The sequence below is a fragment of the Oxyura jamaicensis genome, chromosome 3 (genome assembly GCF_011077185.1).
Source record: "Oxyura jamaicensis isolate SHBP4307 breed ruddy duck chromosome 3, BPBGC_Ojam_1.0, whole genome shotgun sequence".
In the NCBI taxonomy this organism is placed as follows: domain Eukaryota; kingdom Metazoa; phylum Chordata; class Aves; order Anseriformes; family Anatidae; genus Oxyura; species Oxyura jamaicensis.
The window spans coordinates 111326710-111342988 of record NC_048895.1 but is presented as its reverse complement, the minus strand read 5'-3'; the positions used below and the strand labels follow the sequence as shown (position 1 = coordinate 111342988).

Sequence of the window (16279 nt, the reverse complement as noted above, 5' to 3'; positions counted from 1 at the left end):
CACCTCCTTCTCATTCACGTGGGGATAACAGCAAGGGCTGGAACTGGAAATGATGGGAGCAGCGTCTCCTACCTTTCTTTGGCTGCTGGTAACAGTATTTCAGAAGCAGATGTTCAAACAATGAGTTTATTGCAGGTTTTTGGGAGACGTGTCCTATTACCACTTGCTTTGGCAGCTCCAACAAACATTTTGCACAAGGTACCTTCTGATGGCCCTGCTTGCTGCGGCAGTCAGCTGGAGGACCGGTGCCATCAGCTCTTGTCTTTGTGGTGCTCCGTGACTCGCTGCCTGTGAACACAAACACAAACCATTGGCAGCCCGCTCAGGGCCAAGGCTGCAGAGTGCGGCACAGCTTCCCGCACTAGATCTTTCCCACACTGAGTCACTCCAGGAAATGTTTGTCTTTGTGATCGGTTTTCCTTTCTGGAACTTGCCATTAGCCCATAATTGCTCCAAGCATTACACCGGAGAAGGCCTTGGGCATAAAACTCCGGGGCGGGGCAGAGAGGAGAGAGTGGGCCTGGCTCTGGGAGGGCATCCAGTCCCCAGTGAGCTCGGCTCTTCTTGTCACCAGGGAGCAAACTTCCATGAAGTGTTGCACTGCAATAGCAGAGCCAGAGGGATTCAAAAAGGAGTGAATCAGAGCACTGGGACATGGGGAAAAAAAGCCAGCAACTAAAATTAGAAAAAAAAATCACTCTTCCCTGATCCCAAATGTTTTTCTCTCTCTCATTGCTTCTTCAGCTCAGAGCTTCAAAAGCTGAGACCTGCTGCAACCCCATTTTCTAAACAGCCATCAGCTGTATCTAGAATACCCCACGGAAGCCAGGTGACAAATGAGTGCTCTAGCACAGGTGCATACCCGGGGACTGTTTGGCAATTCATTTTCTGTCTTGTATCACATCCCCAAAGCATAAGAGCGTTCAGAGGTCCCTTCCAACCTCAGCCGCTCTGTGACAGAAGTATGACCCAGCTCTGCTCCCAAAATCTAGAAGGTAATAGTTAAACAAAATCCACCCAAGAACATTAAATCCTTTCAGATCTTCCAGTGAAGCATCCAGAAGGTGTTCCATGGCTTGAACTCTAGGGCTGGCTCCAGGCTGCACACAGACACACAAGAAATCCTCCCCAAAAGCCACTTTATTTCAAGGCTCAGCTTGACCAGCAGTGCTCTGTGTTAATATACCCTGCTGTCCATTCCACACCTGAGGGCTTTCCCTCCACCAATGCTCCTTTCTCATGAGAAATACAGAATAAAGCAGAATTCACCATAAAATTTCAGTTTTAGCCAAACAGGAGAGCTCTTATCCATTGTAACTGTCGTGCTGCCTCTCAAAACACACATTAGCTCTCACCTCCTGGTCCGGTGGGCCTCGCTTGCAATGTAGAGTGGTGGGATCTTCAGCCACTCCACAGCATCCATGCGCTGCCGGCTCAAAGGAAGCAGCGGCAGCTCTGCCTTACTGAGCTCGTTCACCTCTCTGGCCGAGCACAGCCTTCCTGAAGGATAGAAATGCTTTGTGTGAGCACCTGCTGCCACGAGGAAGGCACCACGAAGCGCTTCTGAGGGACACTGATCATTTAAAGTACCTGTCTCGCACTGCTTGACAATGCCTGTCTCAACGAACTTTCGCTGAACGGCTTTTAACAGAGGGTCCTGTAAGGCTGGTACTGAAACCTGCGAGGGAGGCAAGGATTAAGCACTAACACAAGCATTTTATTGGGGAGTCTCGAAGTCAGACAAATGTGAGCTTCAAGGCCAGCAGGGAGGAGCGTCAACCTCATTTTTGATGGGTAAGTAGTGTGGATTCATAGGTAAGCAGTGTGGATTCACACCATGTTCCCAATGAAAATCGTTTTCAAGCACTCTTGGATTTAAATACAGTAGGAGCCAGTACCATAAAATTCAAGTTCTAGCAAATACTTTACTAGGTAGCCAAATACGAGAGACCTTATGCACTGTAACTGTTGTGCTGCCTCTCAAGTTACACATTTGTTAACCAGCCTCAGAGCAGCAAGTTAAAAACATGCTGCCTCCTCTGTAACATTAACTTCCTGCGGTCACAGGGTGCAGCTAAACCCAGGGCGTAACCAAGCATGGCACCTTCCAGCACTCTGTACTCCTCTGCAGGAGGAAGGGGTCGTACTCCAACGGGTCGTAAGTTTCCAAAGCCACATAGCCCTGCAGGAGAAGCAGGTAGAGGGTCAGGTCTCAGAAGCTTTTGGGGATAACACAGAGCATAGCATGAACGCAGCACACTGGAGGCAGTAAAAAGAAATAAAATGGGTTTCCTAATTGTCACATACTGCACCTCAGAAGGAAGGTGACTGAAGCGTAGCAGGAAAATACCTACATCAAATTTAATTTATCACAGGCATAAATACATTAGAAGTGCTTTCACGAAGTATACAGAAATAATTACAGTCTAAAATGAAAGTTGCTACTAGGGCAGGCTAGGTAATGGAAATTCTGTTCCAGGAGAAAGGTTTTGATAAGAGAACAGATCTTAAAAAGAAGAAGAAAAAAAAAAGTGACCAAGCCCCCACCAGCATAATTTTTCCTTCAGATGAACATTTCCATCTTTCCTGTGGACACAGTTCTCCAGGGGTCTGAGCAAGAAGGGAGCACCCAGCCCATGGCCCTCAAGGTAGTGGCCTGATACAGTTTTCTGGAGGCTGGTGGATGTGATTTCAAGCTCAGAGTTGGAAACCACACGCTCAGAACAGTTTGGGAGTGCTGCAGCACACATCCAGAACCCAAAAATGTGAGGTACAGTGAGTTGAGGAGATGCGTGAATTAGGACCCAAAGGCCTGTGATGCTCCCAGACCCTCAGCAAGCACCTGGGCAGCGCCACAGGGCTTGAGCTCCCTGGAGCCTGGCAGTTCCCCTGGAGCACACAGCTGCCACTCTCACCTTTTTGTTTCTGCTCCTGTAAAACTTGGAGCAGTTTCAAGCAGCCAGTCACTGCTTCTGAAGTAGGGAGGCATTAGAGATGGCACCCACTGGCAGCCTGGCACAGCGGAGCAGACTGCCATCAGCTAACAGCAACCCTGAAGAAAAGCTTCGACCAACCAGACATGGCCATGGGGTACGGAGGAGGTGAGACTGGAGTCAAAAGGCGGCAAGCTTAAAGCCACAAAAGAATCTGAGCAAGTCATTGGAACAAAGGAGAGGCAAGGAGAGGAAGAAAGACGAGAGGCATGAAAAAGGAGGCAGAAAAGTGAGCAGAGAGAGGCTGAGATGGAGGAACTTGGAAGGACAGCAGAGGGAAAGAGTGTTATAGGGCAGGAGGAGAATGGAGGAAAGGGTGGGAAAGCAGCTTTGGAAAACAAGGGACAGCGGAGAGCTTGGAAGAATCATCAGAAGGAACAAGGAGAGAGAGACACTGCTCTGGGGAGTCTGACCTAAGCAAGGCAAAACAGTGGGAGACTTGGGGGAGGGAGCAAAAGGAGAAAGAGGGAAGAGAGAAAAAAGAGACTAGAGGTTTATCACTGGTGCTGTACTTGTTTGGGGAGAAGAGCACGTCCCAGTGCACCAGCAACGGCTTTGGAGGGCACCCTGACCGGGCACAGGAGCATTGGGATGGGCTGACGTAGACCAAGATAAGGACAGTGCACACCCAACGTGTCCTAAACGCCAGGACCTCGGGAGCAGGACTGATCCTGCCCTTGGTCATTAAGTGCAGTTTAAATGCATGGGGCTTTCACATCAGGCTTTTGAAGAATATACCATCTGCTGTCATTAAAATACCACAGCTCCCCTAGGGTTTTCGTTTCTGGACTGTAAAAGCTTGTTTACAGCCACATAAATCCACTGTGCAGCGGTTTCCATTGACAACAAAAGCATGCCCTATATATAAACCTGTTCTATCCCTGGGAGATGATCTAACTGCTCGTATTGCTCTGGGCATGCAATCCCGAGATGCAGACAGTTGAGCCATGGAATCTGGTAAACAGGGATAAGAGCGAAACCAACAAGTATTTCATACAGCGGCTGCCATGTTTGTGAGCACTGAACACAGTGCGACAGCACCCACGCCTTGGGTCTGTTCACCTGCATGCACGTGGAAGGAAATTGCTGGTGTCTGCTCCCAGCTTTCTTTCTTTTGACCAGTAGCACCCAAAGGCATAAACATGTTTCACAGCCCTCTACAACCAACTGCCTCCATGACAGAAATTTAATGCTCAATACCTTCTTTTTACAGTAGTTTAAGTAGAGGGAGAGCTGTTCTTCCTTCCGTTTCTCTATTTCGTCACTCGACTGGCTGTCCATCTTGTCCTCAATTTTCTGCAGCAGCGGCTCTGAAACATCCTCAAGCCATTTCTTGTAGAGGATCTCCTTCTTTCTCAGATTTAAGAAATCGTTGTGCGTCAAATACCTGTCCACCTCCTAAGTGAAAGATGGGAAATAAAACCCACACAGCATGTTGGCCAACACGTTAATGAGTCCATGGGTGCAGCTGCACAGTGCGGCTAACCCGATCTCACTGGGCACTGCTGCCCTGCTCTCCGTTCTGCTCCTCCCTCTCTCCTCATCCCACCAAGCTCTTTGCATCCTTTTTCTTTTTTTAAGCTGTAGTGCAACACTGAAAACTATTCACTTTTCCCATCACGTTAGTGAGCTGATATTTGTTCAGCGTGGAGGGCTGATAAGCACCAGACAGCGTTAAGAGAGGCAGCAGGAGAAGGAGCTTCTCCTCCAGCAGGGGCAATCTGCTAGATCAGATCAGCCCTCCTGGCCTTTACTCACAGGTCCACCCCTGAAACAAAAGCTAAGTCACTGAAGTGAAAGGATTCTCAAACTCATATTTCGGGTGGTACCACTTCAGCCCTATCCTGAGGAGGTCAGAAGCCCGTACGTCTAAATTTAACTTTCCAAGAATACAGACAATCGACATTTTATCGCAGTTCACTGATGGAGAGAAAAATTTGGACATGCAGGAAAGCACAAAGCTAATGAGAAAAGAGAGATCACTTCTTACCCTCACAAAATAATTTTCTCTGTCCAGGATAGCCTGCACAGAAGTGATGATGCCTTGACTTTCACCAGGGACTGCCTGATAAAACACCAACAAAACACATGAAATAAAAGCAGGCGTCAGAAATTCAAAATAACTACTTGTGCTGTGATGGAAGGCATATTATACCAAGGCAGGCAGCAGAAACACAGCCAGTGAGCCTTGCTCTGAGGAGCTGGATTCAGTGTGGCAGCAGCAATGTTTCGGAAGAGCAGGAATGCAGTGGGAGCAGACCACACGTTCCTTGGCTGCTCCTCAGCGTGACCGCCCCGCCACTGGCTCCTTGCCCCTGGCTCAGGTGTACACCATGAAGGCATCAAGGGACACCTCTCCCCATGGGGGAAAACAGGTGGAAGAGAAAAGGAAACAAGAAAAATGCTTCCAAAGCAGGAGAACGTCTTGTTTCTGTCTTGCTCGTGAATTTCTTTCTTCTGCTTCCCAATGACAGAGGTATCTCAGACTTACAGAACCTTACAAACAACCCTTTTCCATTCCTCCCATCATACATTCTATTCTTATTCCTCCACTCGTACCTTCACATGACTCAAGTTCTTCTGTGTCAGCCAATATTTGGTGGCATTTTTCTTCCCAAAGAGTCTGCTGCAGTCAGAAGTAGTTGCTGTGTTGCTCCTTGCTGGGGCTGAGGGGAACCTCTGGATAAAGGTAAAAGAAGGGAAAAAGGTCTGCATAAAAAGTCAACCCGCTTTATAGAGATCATGTTCTTATCCAGGTTCCACAATCAAGCTACAAATTGGAATATAACCAGAAGTTCACCTATGGTCTACAAACCATGCTGCCCTGCAAACAGCATTATTCCTCTGCAGGAACTACAGCAAAGCATCCTGCAGCCATTCGCAGGAAGCTTCAGGACAGGGGAAGAACATTACACACGTGAAACAAGCAATGGAGATTGGGATATCCTGATTTAGAACAATAATTTTAACGGTTTGGGCACTCTTTTTCAAATAAACATAGCTCTAGGTTCCATTCTGCAGTCAATTTAAGCAGTTCTTGTAATATCAGACTGCCACTTAGCAGCAGCCTAGTCACGCGTACCTAAGACAGGCTGCAGTAGCATTTCTGAATTTAGTGCTGCTGACTGACACGAAATTTGGGGATTTCTCTGGAAGGTTCACACTGGACTTGGATGCTAGATAGCCTTACCTTCCAACGAAGTGTCTGAAAGGACAGAGCACATGCATCTTCCTGTGAGACATGTTTCTGAGCATGCCTAGGAGGGTGAGACAAAAGCACAGGAATGTTCCTGCCAAGTGGAACTCTAACGGATTCAGGCAGATGCCAGTGCTAGCCCTGGCAAGCAGGACAGGCAAGGTGGCAGGCTAGAACTTCAGTGGGTATCGGGTGCTGTTTCCAAGACTCAGTTACACCCAAATGTCCTGAGTTCTCAATTACAGATCCTTGTTTCACGTGTCCTGAACTTTGGTTCTTCACAGCCAAATTTCCAGCTGAAGGAAGGCAGAAAAGTCACTCACCTGCCACAGCTTCTGCTGCTCATGTTCTGCTACAGGTCTGGGGCACTTCAGTCTTCGCTGCCAGGGAGTCTCTGGACTATTCACAGCACACGTTGTCGGATGAGTCTGGGAAAAGCATGAAAACATTCAGAAACTTATAAAACTACCACATAAACACAAAGCTGAATTAGAATTCCAGACAAACAATGTTATAAATCTCAAAAGGAATTCTAAGGGTTGCCAGCCCATTCCAAGAGTGTTTTTGTATCACAGTAAGTTAAATGGAGGGAGACAAAGTATCAAGTTTATGGTCAGATACTCCCTCTGATAGTAACTATCTCTTCTCATCTCCATGATAAATGGGCAGTAAATTTTGTTTCAAGAAACAAAGTGTTTCACAAATTACTCCAGAATGCTTGCCAGCTTTGAAAACATTTCAGTCATCAAATTCCACCTCCTTTTACTTCTTTCCTTTGTGCTTTTTTCAATTATGTAAAAGTGATTTTCAATAACCACGACATTCCACCAGAGATAGCTGTATTTTAGTGGTTTTTCAAGTTCTAACAGATGAACCTTATGCTGAAGTACTAACTGATACCAAGCCAGGAAATTCCATCTCCTCTATTATACGTGTACCAATACGTTTGGATTGATTTATATCAGGGAGACAGTAGAAACATGGAGATAAAATGGCCTTTACGGGAATTTCTATTTAAATGCTAGTTACTTCAGATTCACCGGAGAGACAGCGTTTCCAGGAAATGATGCCTTTGCAGAATTATTTAGGTAAAAAGTGGCCCAAAATAAAAGCTTGTTCTATTATGATCAGACCTGGGAATATCTCTGAGTAACTAAAATGATTGCTGCATACACCTGCATCGCAGCTTGCTGTCAGCAGGATTAAAAGCCATTTTTTTTAAAGGTCTCTCTTGCTTCGTGAGTTCTGTTCAGCAGCGCAGAATGTTCTCCCATCTGCTCAAATCCACACATAGGCTCTGCCTAAACACAAGTTTTTGCAGAAACTTTTGTAAGATAATCACTTCTGTGAGAAAAGGTAAGTGTCCTTACACACATGCCTCAGTCCTCTCAAAAGCCCTTGTTCTGACAAAAGCCCTTAAGAGAAGCTGCCCTGCAGGCTCAGTCATAGAACCACAGAATCTTCTAGGTTGGAAAGGACCTTCGAGATCAAGTCCAACCATACTTAACTTATTAAATAATACTACTTATTAAATAATACTTTAACTTATTAAATAATACTACTTCAACTTATTACCTAGTGTGTAATTACCATGTCTAACAGGAATAAAAAGCAAAGCAAGATTACTTTTGTTGTTTGTGTGTACAGATAAAATCCTTACAGGCAGAAGAATTAATAAAATTGCTAAGTAAAAATCCACCATGCTCGTGTAATTTTTTTCTCTCATACCAGAAATGCTATTTAAATTAAAGAAACTTATGTATCAGAACATAGTGGTGTGAGGACTCTGCTATATTTAATGCATAGAGAATTTTCCCAAAAGGGTTTCCTTCAAAATCTTCATAAGGCCTCCAGCAATCTTAATAAAGATTTATACCACTGGAATTTTTAGTTATTTCTAAAGTGATGTAACGAGCATGCTAGTACTTCTCGTTTTTTTAAGACCAAGTCATGCTGTTGAGCTGTAAAGTACAAAAAGAAAGGGAATGCTCGTCTCCCAGGGAAAGAGCTGTCCCACTTCCCAAATCTATATGCAAATAACGGGGGGGGGGGGGGGGGGTGGGAAGTACATAGTACTTGGAGCAAAACCAGCTCATTACGTGTCCAACATCCACAAAATGCTCAGCTCTTATTTCTTAAGAGATTTTTACACCTATCCTCGTCCTCATCTCCTTGTCACACAGGGGTGTCACCCTTTGTGAGCACAGCTGGGCACCTCTCCTGGTGGTTCTGTCCCCTCTTATTCCTTCAGACACCTGGAGGTGGGGAGCAGCAGGGGAACATCAGCCTCTGGGGCAAACAGGACACAAGCCTACAAACAGGACTTGGTAGACCATGAATGAGATTTACTGCATCTGGCATTTCAACATGATTTGAAACCTTGCCAGTTTCAGGCAGACAACCCGGACTGCTGGTTTGTGACAGAAGGAAAAACATTAAAAGAGACACTGTGCAGGCATCTGGAGGGCCCACAAGCACCTCCACCACCTGGTCCCTCCACTAGCTGGGGACATCAGTGACTGAGAACACCAGGATCTCCTCAGGGCCACAAGGGCAGAACTGGGTCCCAGCACACCGTTGCCCCACGGCCTCTAGGGCCCTGCGGCAAAACCCAAGGCCTGAGACGAAGTCAGGGCAGGACAGCCCCCCTCACTGGGACATCCCAGAGTGGGGGACCACTTACTGGCAATGGTGTTGGAATCCCCTCACTGGCCCCGGGGAGACTCTAGGCAGCCGCCATATGAGGCGAGGACGGCAGGCATGGCCACACCCGCCCCCGCGGCAAATGGCGGCTCCTTTCGCACCTCAGGGCAGCATCACACATACACCCCCTCCGAGTCCTTCCGCCTGAGAAAATAGTCCCTCCCCACTACCTCCAGCCTCTCGGAAGAGGTGGGACCCCCCGCACGGGCAGCGGCCCGGCTCGCCGGCCGCGGGGCAGGCACCCACCGGCGGCATCCCCGGCTGGAGCGAGGCGAGGTGGGGCCGAGGAGCAACCGGATCCCTCCGCGCCCACCGCCCTCACAGCCCTGGGCGACGCCAACCCGGGCCCCGCTGACACGGGGTGGCCGCTCTCAACCAATCAGAAAGGGAGCGCCCCGCCTGCTGAGCCAATCAGGAGCCGGGTAGGCTACAGTCGGGAAGCGGGGGGCCGTGGTTGCCATGGCAACACCTCAGCAGGGCCGGCGGGCGGGGGCCGCTGCCTCCTGTCAGCCAAGGCCCAAGGGGAAGCTTTTGGTGGGGTGCCCAGCCCCCCGAGCCACGTTCCCCTCATGTATTGTCGGTTTTAAGTCAAATGCGTCCTCAGTGCTCAGGAATTAATAATAACGATGTCCCTATGGCAGGCTGTTGGCTACGCTAACTGATAAGCCCGACAGTTGCTTAATTGTGATACTAATGTGATTTCCACCACCCTCACATTAAAAATTAAATAAATCTAGATTAAGTAACAATAAAGCTGTCAAGCTGAAACAGAGTCAATGTTTACAAATTTGTAGGATTTCATACATTATCACGAGAAGCTGAGAGAGCTGGGGCTGTTCAGCCTGGAGAGGGGGAAGTTCAGGGGCATCTCGTCGGTGTGTACAGGAGGTGCAAGGAACATGGAGCCAGGCTCTTTTCTGTGGTGCCCAGTGCCAGGACAGGAGGCAACGGGCACAAACTGGAGCACAGGAGGCTCCCCTGACCACCAGGCAGCACTTCTGTGCTGGGCAGGTGCTGGAGCCCTGGCACAGGCTGCCCTGATGGTTGTGGGGTCTCCTCGTTGGGGATCTTCACAAGGCATCTTCCCATTCTGTGATTCTGGCCTCGTGAAACTAAAGGGAAAAGCTGGAACTGAAATCTGATTTATGCCATGTCTGTACTCTAGTGCTATCAAAATGCTAGTTTTCTACTGATTCATTATGATTCGAGCACAATGCCAGGGATAAAATTTTATTATTATTTTCTGAAGCATCTTGTGCAGCCTGGAGAAGAGAAGGGTCCCGGGAGACCTTATTATATTAGCCTTCCAGTACCTAAAGGGGGCCTACAGCAAAACTGGGGAGGGACTCGTCAGGGAGTGTAGTGAAAGGACAAGGGGGAATGGCTTTAAGCTAAAAAATGGTAGGTTTAGACTAGATATAAGGAGGACGTTCTTTATTCTGAGGGTGGTGAGGCACTGGAACAGGCTGCCCAGAGAAGCTGTGGCTGCCCCATCCCTGGAGGTGTTCAAGGCCAGGCTGGATGGGGCTTTGAGCAAGCCTGGGCTGGTGGGAGGTGTCCCTGCCCATGGCAGGGGGGTGGAATTAGATGATCTTTAAGGTCCCTTCCAACCCAAACCATTCTGTGATTCAATGATTCTGAGATAGTTGCTGCTTATGCAGACAGCCAGAGATATACTATCATGATATAAATGTAGAGTTTACTTCCAAGAAGCATCCTCATGGAGCTGCACAGGTCTAAGAATAGCCATGCTAGTGCTGAAAAGTTTTATCTCATTCCTTAGTGTTCTGCTGTTCTCTGTTTTTTAGGATTTTTAAATTTTCTTATTTTTCTTATCTGAGGCTTAGCATTGCTTCTGCTTAAATTCCTAAATTCTCCATGGAGAAAGATCTGGTTTCCAATATAAGAGGAGAATATAGGAGGAGAATATGGGAGGAGATATAGGAGGAGAATGAACATTTATACATCTCTTTCTTTTCACAGAACAGATGGAAAATGAACCAACTTCAGGCTTTGTTGAATGACAGTCTTATCAGAACAAAGCATGTGGAAAATGCAGCTATTATCAACATAAATGAAAGAAAAGTCTGTGCATCAACCTCTGGCTTTTATGTAAGAGATGAAAGAGTGTCCTGGGAAGTGAGAGCAGCGGTAGAAACTCTGGGAATCTAGAGCACAAAGTAGTGATCATGTCAGGGAGTTCTGCACTATACTAAAGGGACCGGCAGCTTCTTTCAGACTAAGAGCTTGAGTTAAATGGGTACAGCCTAGCTGCTGCTCTGGGAGCTATCTTCTGAAATTGATTCCTAATTTCACATCTTTGATCTTTGGAAGAAGGATGCCATTTAACTGGCATTTTCAAGGAGTTGTTTTTAAGCACTTGCACTTGATGACCCCCCCCTGTGCTTGTAAAGTAGATGTCCTTAAGTCCATCTGCTGGCCCTGAGATGTGCTGCTGTGGCACGGCCCTGTCCATACTACGACCTCAAAACAGAGAGGCTCTACCAAGTTGCTTCTGGGGAGCAGTCCTGACCCATTCTCATTTTCCAGACTGTGCCTGAGAATTGTTTTGAAAAGTGCTTGCTGGCCCAAGCCAAATCTGTAGCTGGACTGTTACAAGAGTACCCAGAAGTTCTCCTTGACACTTTTAGTTTTCTGGTATAGATGTGGTTTATCTATTTTCACTGTCTATCAGCTGATAAACAGAGCAGAATAACAGCACTTCTGCTCGTATTGTATTACATGATGAGGCTGAGTCCTGCCCTGCATGGCCTTTTAACGGAGAACTCCAGTCACCACTGGGTGTATTAATTCTCTAGGGAAGTGTTGGTGAGTAGTGGGACTGCACAGATAGTACCCAGAGATTAAGCAGATGGTTTCAAATGGGATGTTGGAAATACAGTGGGCTCTATAGAAACTAGGCTCAGTTTTGATTTTTTTTTTTTCCACTCAAAAATATCTCAATTTTAAGTGAACTATCAAAGAAAGTGAGAGGGTGGAGAGCTGTTCATCATTGCAAAGACGTACCATTTCAGTCCATAACGCTGTGTTGTATGAACATAGGTGCCACCAGAGAATGCCATAAACCTGATCTACACTTTCTACAATAACTTAATGCAAGTTAGAAGGGAAGGACTCTACTTCAAGCAGAAGCACTATAAATGTGTCCGAGCAGATGAGTATTCCATCTATCTTAAAAATGTACGTTGACAAGAGCTATGGCTGTCCTGAAAATTTTGGAAATGTCATTTTCCTTTCACTGCCTAGTTACAAGAATACCTTAATACAAGCTGAAAGCTGTCACATGCTTCTTTCCTTCTGTCTCTTAATATCACCTTCCCAGCAGTGGAATTAAATGGCCAACACCATTCACTTCAAGCTAATCAAATTATTATTTATCATCAAAGAAGGTTTTACATCAAAGAAGGTTTTACCCATGCTTTTCCTGGCACAACTATGTGCCTTTAGAGCAAGCAAGGCATTAAGCTGTATCAGTATGAGCTCTCTTTTCTGCTGTGGGCAAATGGAGATGTAAAACTTAGGCAGGATGCTTTGAGGGTGCAAGTTTGGTGACACTGGTGGCCATATTTCAGTGGGAGGACTTTGTCCCTCAATACTTGCATTAAAATTAGAAATGTAGCCCTCATGTTTAGTCTATAAACTAGCTGCCTTTCACTTTCAGTTAAATGTTCCTCCTTTAAACTGTTCTGGTATTTCCTTGGCGCTAAATGGTGTTTGCATGCATGCATATATTGTGAACATATACATCCCTGCATGTCCACCACACATCCCTAACACCAGCTGCAGGGCCTGTTCGACAGAGCTGTTCGATCAGCTCACCTCGTGGGATGCCAGCCTCAGTGATTCACCTCTGCCATACAGAAACAGAAGCTGCATGCTCAGGATGGCAGTATTTTGTTATTACCGCTAAATCACACAACCTGAAGTAGATACAGGCAGTGAGTGTTACTGGGGTCTTCTTAACTCTTTCCCTCCCCAGAAAAGCCATCCTTGAAACGAGCTGAGTAATCTGCAGAAAAGGCTGAGCTGCTTTTAAGTTTGGACCCCGGTTCAGCAAACATGCAGTACTTCTCAATGTCTTTTTCCAGTCATTGTTACAAATCAGTGACGTGGAGTTGGGGAGGTAGGGTTCATAAACACTTACCTAATATCATATAAATACCTATTTTACTTGCAGGTATTACTGCTTTTGCATATGACTGAGCACTATGGTAAAACTTCTTCAAAATGCTGTGCAGTAATACCTCAATCATCGGGAGTGAGAATAGGCAATACAATAAAGCATGTGAGTGCCTGACTTTCTTTAATAGCCAACAATCTTCAAAATATGCATGGACGTGTGTTGTCTGCATCATGGCTTAGGCTTTGAGAGAGTATTTGAGCAAAGAAAAGCTCTGTAATTAGCTCAAATTGTAAGGCAATACATATGCATGTGTATTTTTTCAGAACCTTCTGCCATTTTTCTGTATTATCTAGCCAGATGGGGGCCTGATAGCTGTGAAGACCAATGCTTTCATCCTGATTGCTACTTACAAAGTGGGCATGTATCCTAGCGTGTGCGTGGAAGCTGTGGAGAAACTCGGTAAGAGAAATGAATGCATCTCTGTGCCTCCATGTCAGTGCTTCAGTGACTAGCTCTGCCCTTGCAAACAGCTTCAAAAATGAACCTGACCAACTACCAAATCCTGAAAACCTTGGGAACTGAATGCAGTCTTGGGTTATTCCTGCTTGGCTAAACCCTCTCCAGTCATCACATCCCACATGTTCCAAAGCCTGCATCGGTGTGAACAGGTTGCAGAATGCTCTCTTGCCTTGGCCTTTGTGGTACAAGTTTTCTGTTAGTTTCACTTGAAGACAGTGGGACCTGACAGTCACATCTCATTGAGCTCATACAACTAATCCTGACCCAGTGTCTTCTGCACACATCCTCTGGGCATTATCTTTGATATTCTGATTCACAGCCCACTTCTTCCAAGACAGATTTGCTCTCTAAGGGTTTCAAACTTTCTTTCTCTGCCTAGTCACCTTTCCTACACATGAATCTTAAGACATCATGAAGTTTTGTTTCCTCTCTCATGCTTTGTGCCACATTTGCAAAGTACCTCTTCTCTAACAAAAGCACCCATTTCCTTCCCTCTTCTGCCATAGTTTCCTTTGTGTGCCCTCTCAAGTTTCTCTCTCTTGGGTTGTTTTAAAGACTGAGTGTTAACATCTTTGTGTTCTCCATTTGAGAATATTGCAAAACTTTGCAGACAGGCTGCAGATTCCTGATAGCATCTCAAATGTAGTTTTCTCTTTGGGTGGAGGCAAGCATTAAACCAGGGAGATAAATAGCAGTTACACATCTTATTGCTGTAGTATATGGTTGTCTATATCAAGTATGCAATCATTGTGTCACATCATCCAGATGGATAAAATGCATGAGAGCAGATAGTCCTGCTGATATAGCCTCAGCCTCAGTAGCCCTGGTATTTCTAAGGAATATTTTTTAGACAAACAAGCTCCATCTTAACCTTTGGATATGCCCCTCTCATTTCACTGAATAGGAATGAAATTCCAGACCCATTTTTCTCCTAGCATTTGTTCCTCACTTAGGTTTCTACAATTAAGTGGAAATAATTTGTGTTTTGACTAAGCTTTTTTAGTCTGGAATGAGCTATAAGACTGTCAGTAATAATTTCTTCATCTAATCTTTTTTTTTTTTTTTTTTTTTTTTTTTAATATAATTTGTAAGCTATGATCAAGAGCAGTTATCCTGAGTAAAGTCTAAACTCTACTCAACATGTTTCCAGTGCCAGATTTCCAATGGTTTTGACAATGCATATTTTTTGGAGTTCTTGCTGTTCTGAATTTCTCTGCAAAGAGAAAACAAAATGGCATTAGCTTTTCTTTGCACCTTAAAATAGATTTCTGCAAATGATTTGGGTTTAAAGTGGTCAGTATTTGGTCAGAACAGGTAATACCTCATGAACATATCTACCAGTATTTTTAATGTGCAGCTATAAATGCTGATAGTTGTTTTTCTCCTTACAGGCTGAGGTGGACCTGAGCTTGAAAAAAATATCTCAATTATAGCAAGTCTGTGTATGATTTTAATCATTTTTTATTTTATTATTTTATTATTATGATTTTATTTCCCTGTGTTCTTATAGCAGACTACTTCAGAGACAAGGGTAGTTAAATCAGCAGAAACCTTGAACTTCATCAAGCTCAGAAGGACTGTTCACCAGGAAAACAGACGTTCGATGCGTTATCCAACCCCAGCAAGCACCTGCTGTTTTACCACACTCCAACAGAAGAGCAAAGGCTGTTCCCCCCCCCTTTTTTTTTTTCCAAAAACTCTTGAAGGTTCAGTGCTCCCAAGAGGACTACCTTATGCATGTATCACCCAAGTTTTAAAATAGAATTGAGCGATGTCCTCAAGATTTGATTTAAGATGCTTTCCTTAATCTTTTGAATGTTGTCTTTTAGCCTGTTTCTAGATAAGAAAATTATTCATCTCCCTGAGCAAAGTAACTTCACTCAGAGCATTTCTCTCAGCTGTGTAGCATCCCAGAGCCACAGGACTAAGGAAATTGTTACATTAACAGATTTTCAGTTTGCCCTGCATGCCCTTGAATATTACAAATAAAATACATTTTTCACATCATTTTTCTCTGTCACTGACTGTTAGAGAAAGTTATTTTAATCTGCAGTGGACTGCAAAGTTCTGTGAGGACTGGGGAGGAGGGACAACATTCCTACCAGGCTATAATCAGACGGTGTATGCTGTAAGACATCAACTAATTCACATTTGTGTGAACCCCTTACTGTTCAGACAACAACTGAACTATTTCACCAGATTCAAGACCAGGTTCAAGAAGACCAGGCCCCATGATCTTCTCATTTGCAGAAACAAATTAGCTACTAGCTCTTTGGGGCCGTGTGAGAACAAAATATATATATATTTTTTTTTGCTGTATTTGTTTCTAAATTAATTTAGTTTCAAATAAAAGTTTAAATGTCTGAATCCCAAAATATCCAAATCAATAAGAAAATAAATCCCCAGAAGAATCCCACACATGGACAGCCAAATGAAAAATGATACCATTTTTAAATGCTTTGAAATGCCAGTTTTATTCCCTGACAACTCCCAAGTACTCAAGAGCTGGCAGCTAGGATATGGAGAAAGGCATAACCCGATGGGAAGTGGCAAAACTCAGCACAGAGGTGAGATCGGGCAGCCGAAATAGCAGGTAGAAATGCTGCAGGCTGACAGACATGAGCCAGCAAACTTGAATGCTGCGGTCTCAGAGGAATGAGAGCATACTAAAAGCCTCCTCAGATGGAGTAATGCAAACTAGGTAAATCCAGCCTGAGCTATCCA

General features: G+C 45.2%; 2 protein-coding genes and 1 long non-coding RNA gene across 7 annotated transcripts; 1 reads left to right on the top strand and 2 right to left on the bottom strand.

Annotated features, from left to right (window-relative positions):
* Positions 1-112: 112 nt before the first annotated feature.
* FAM228B (family with sequence similarity 228 member B) lies at positions 113-9265 on the bottom strand. Of its 3 annotated transcripts, none has more exons than XM_035322176.1 (9): positions 9139-9265; positions 6513-6617; positions 5553-5672; positions 4984-5058; positions 4194-4391; positions 2093-2182; positions 1591-1678; positions 1356-1500; positions 113-288 (listed from the first exon to the last, which is right to left on the bottom strand). In XM_035322176.1, the coding sequence occupies exons 1-9, from the start codon at positions 9145-9147 to the stop codon at positions 252-254; spliced, it is 867 nt and encodes a 288-aa protein (XP_035178067.1). In that variant the 5' UTR covers positions 9148-9265; the 3' UTR covers positions 113-251. The 3 variants fall into 3 exon arrangements, with proteins under 3 accessions (XP_035178067.1, XP_035178068.1, XP_035178069.1); XM_035322177.1 differs by having other exon boundaries at positions 2105-2182; XM_035322178.1 differs by lacking the exon at positions 4984-5058.
* LOC118164568 lies at positions 113-14741 on the bottom strand. The gene is made up of 3 exons (XR_004749545.1): positions 14730-14741; positions 14255-14258; positions 113-175 (listed from the first exon to the last, which is right to left on the bottom strand). It is a non-coding gene; the product is annotated as an uncharacterized LOC118164568 (long non-coding RNA).
* PFN4 (profilin family member 4) lies at positions 9184-15250 on the top strand. 3 transcript variants are annotated; one of them, XM_035322183.1, is made up of 5 exons: positions 9184-9314; positions 10881-11004; positions 11956-12093; positions 13390-13495; positions 15066-15250. In XM_035322183.1, exons 2-5 carry the CDS (start codon positions 10888-10890, stop codon positions 15092-15094), a joined length of 390 nt encoding a protein of 129 aa, XP_035178074.1. In that variant the 5' UTR covers positions 9184-9314; positions 10881-10887; the 3' UTR covers positions 15095-15250. The 3 variants fall into 3 exon arrangements, with proteins under 3 accessions (XP_035178074.1, XP_035178075.1, XP_035178073.1); XM_035322184.1 differs by having other exon boundaries at positions 10876-11004; positions 15069-15250; XM_035322182.1 differs by having other exon boundaries at positions 10876-11004.
* The last annotated feature ends 1029 nt before the right edge of the window (positions 15251-16279 follow it).

What these genes read in the sequence shown, in the direction of transcription:
- FAM228B (XM_035322176.1), bottom strand. An exon ending in AGAACTTGAGTCATGTGAAG is followed by an intron (nt 5,059 to 5,552) that starts GTACGAGTGGAG and finishes GTGTTTTATCAG; the next exon opens with GCAGTCCCTGGTGAAAGTCA. An exon ending in TGTCAAGCAGTGCGAGACAG is followed by an intron (nt 1,501 to 1,590) that starts GTACTTTAAATG and finishes TCTATCCTTCAG; the next exon opens with GAAGGCTGTGCTCGGCCAGA.
- PFN4 (XM_035322183.1), top strand. Translation starts at nt 10,888, where the DNA reads ATGAACCAACTTCAGGCTTTGTTGAATGACAGTCTTATCAGAACAAAG. An exon ending in CATCAACCTCTGGCTTTTAT is followed by an intron (nt 11,005 to 11,955) that starts GTAAGAGATGAA and finishes GTATGAACATAG; the next exon opens with GTGCCACCAGAGAATGCCAT. An exon ending in GGAAGCTGTGGAGAAACTCG is followed by an intron (nt 13,496 to 15,065) that starts GTAAGAGAAATG and finishes GTGTTCTTATAG; the next exon opens with CAGACTACTTCAGAGACAAG.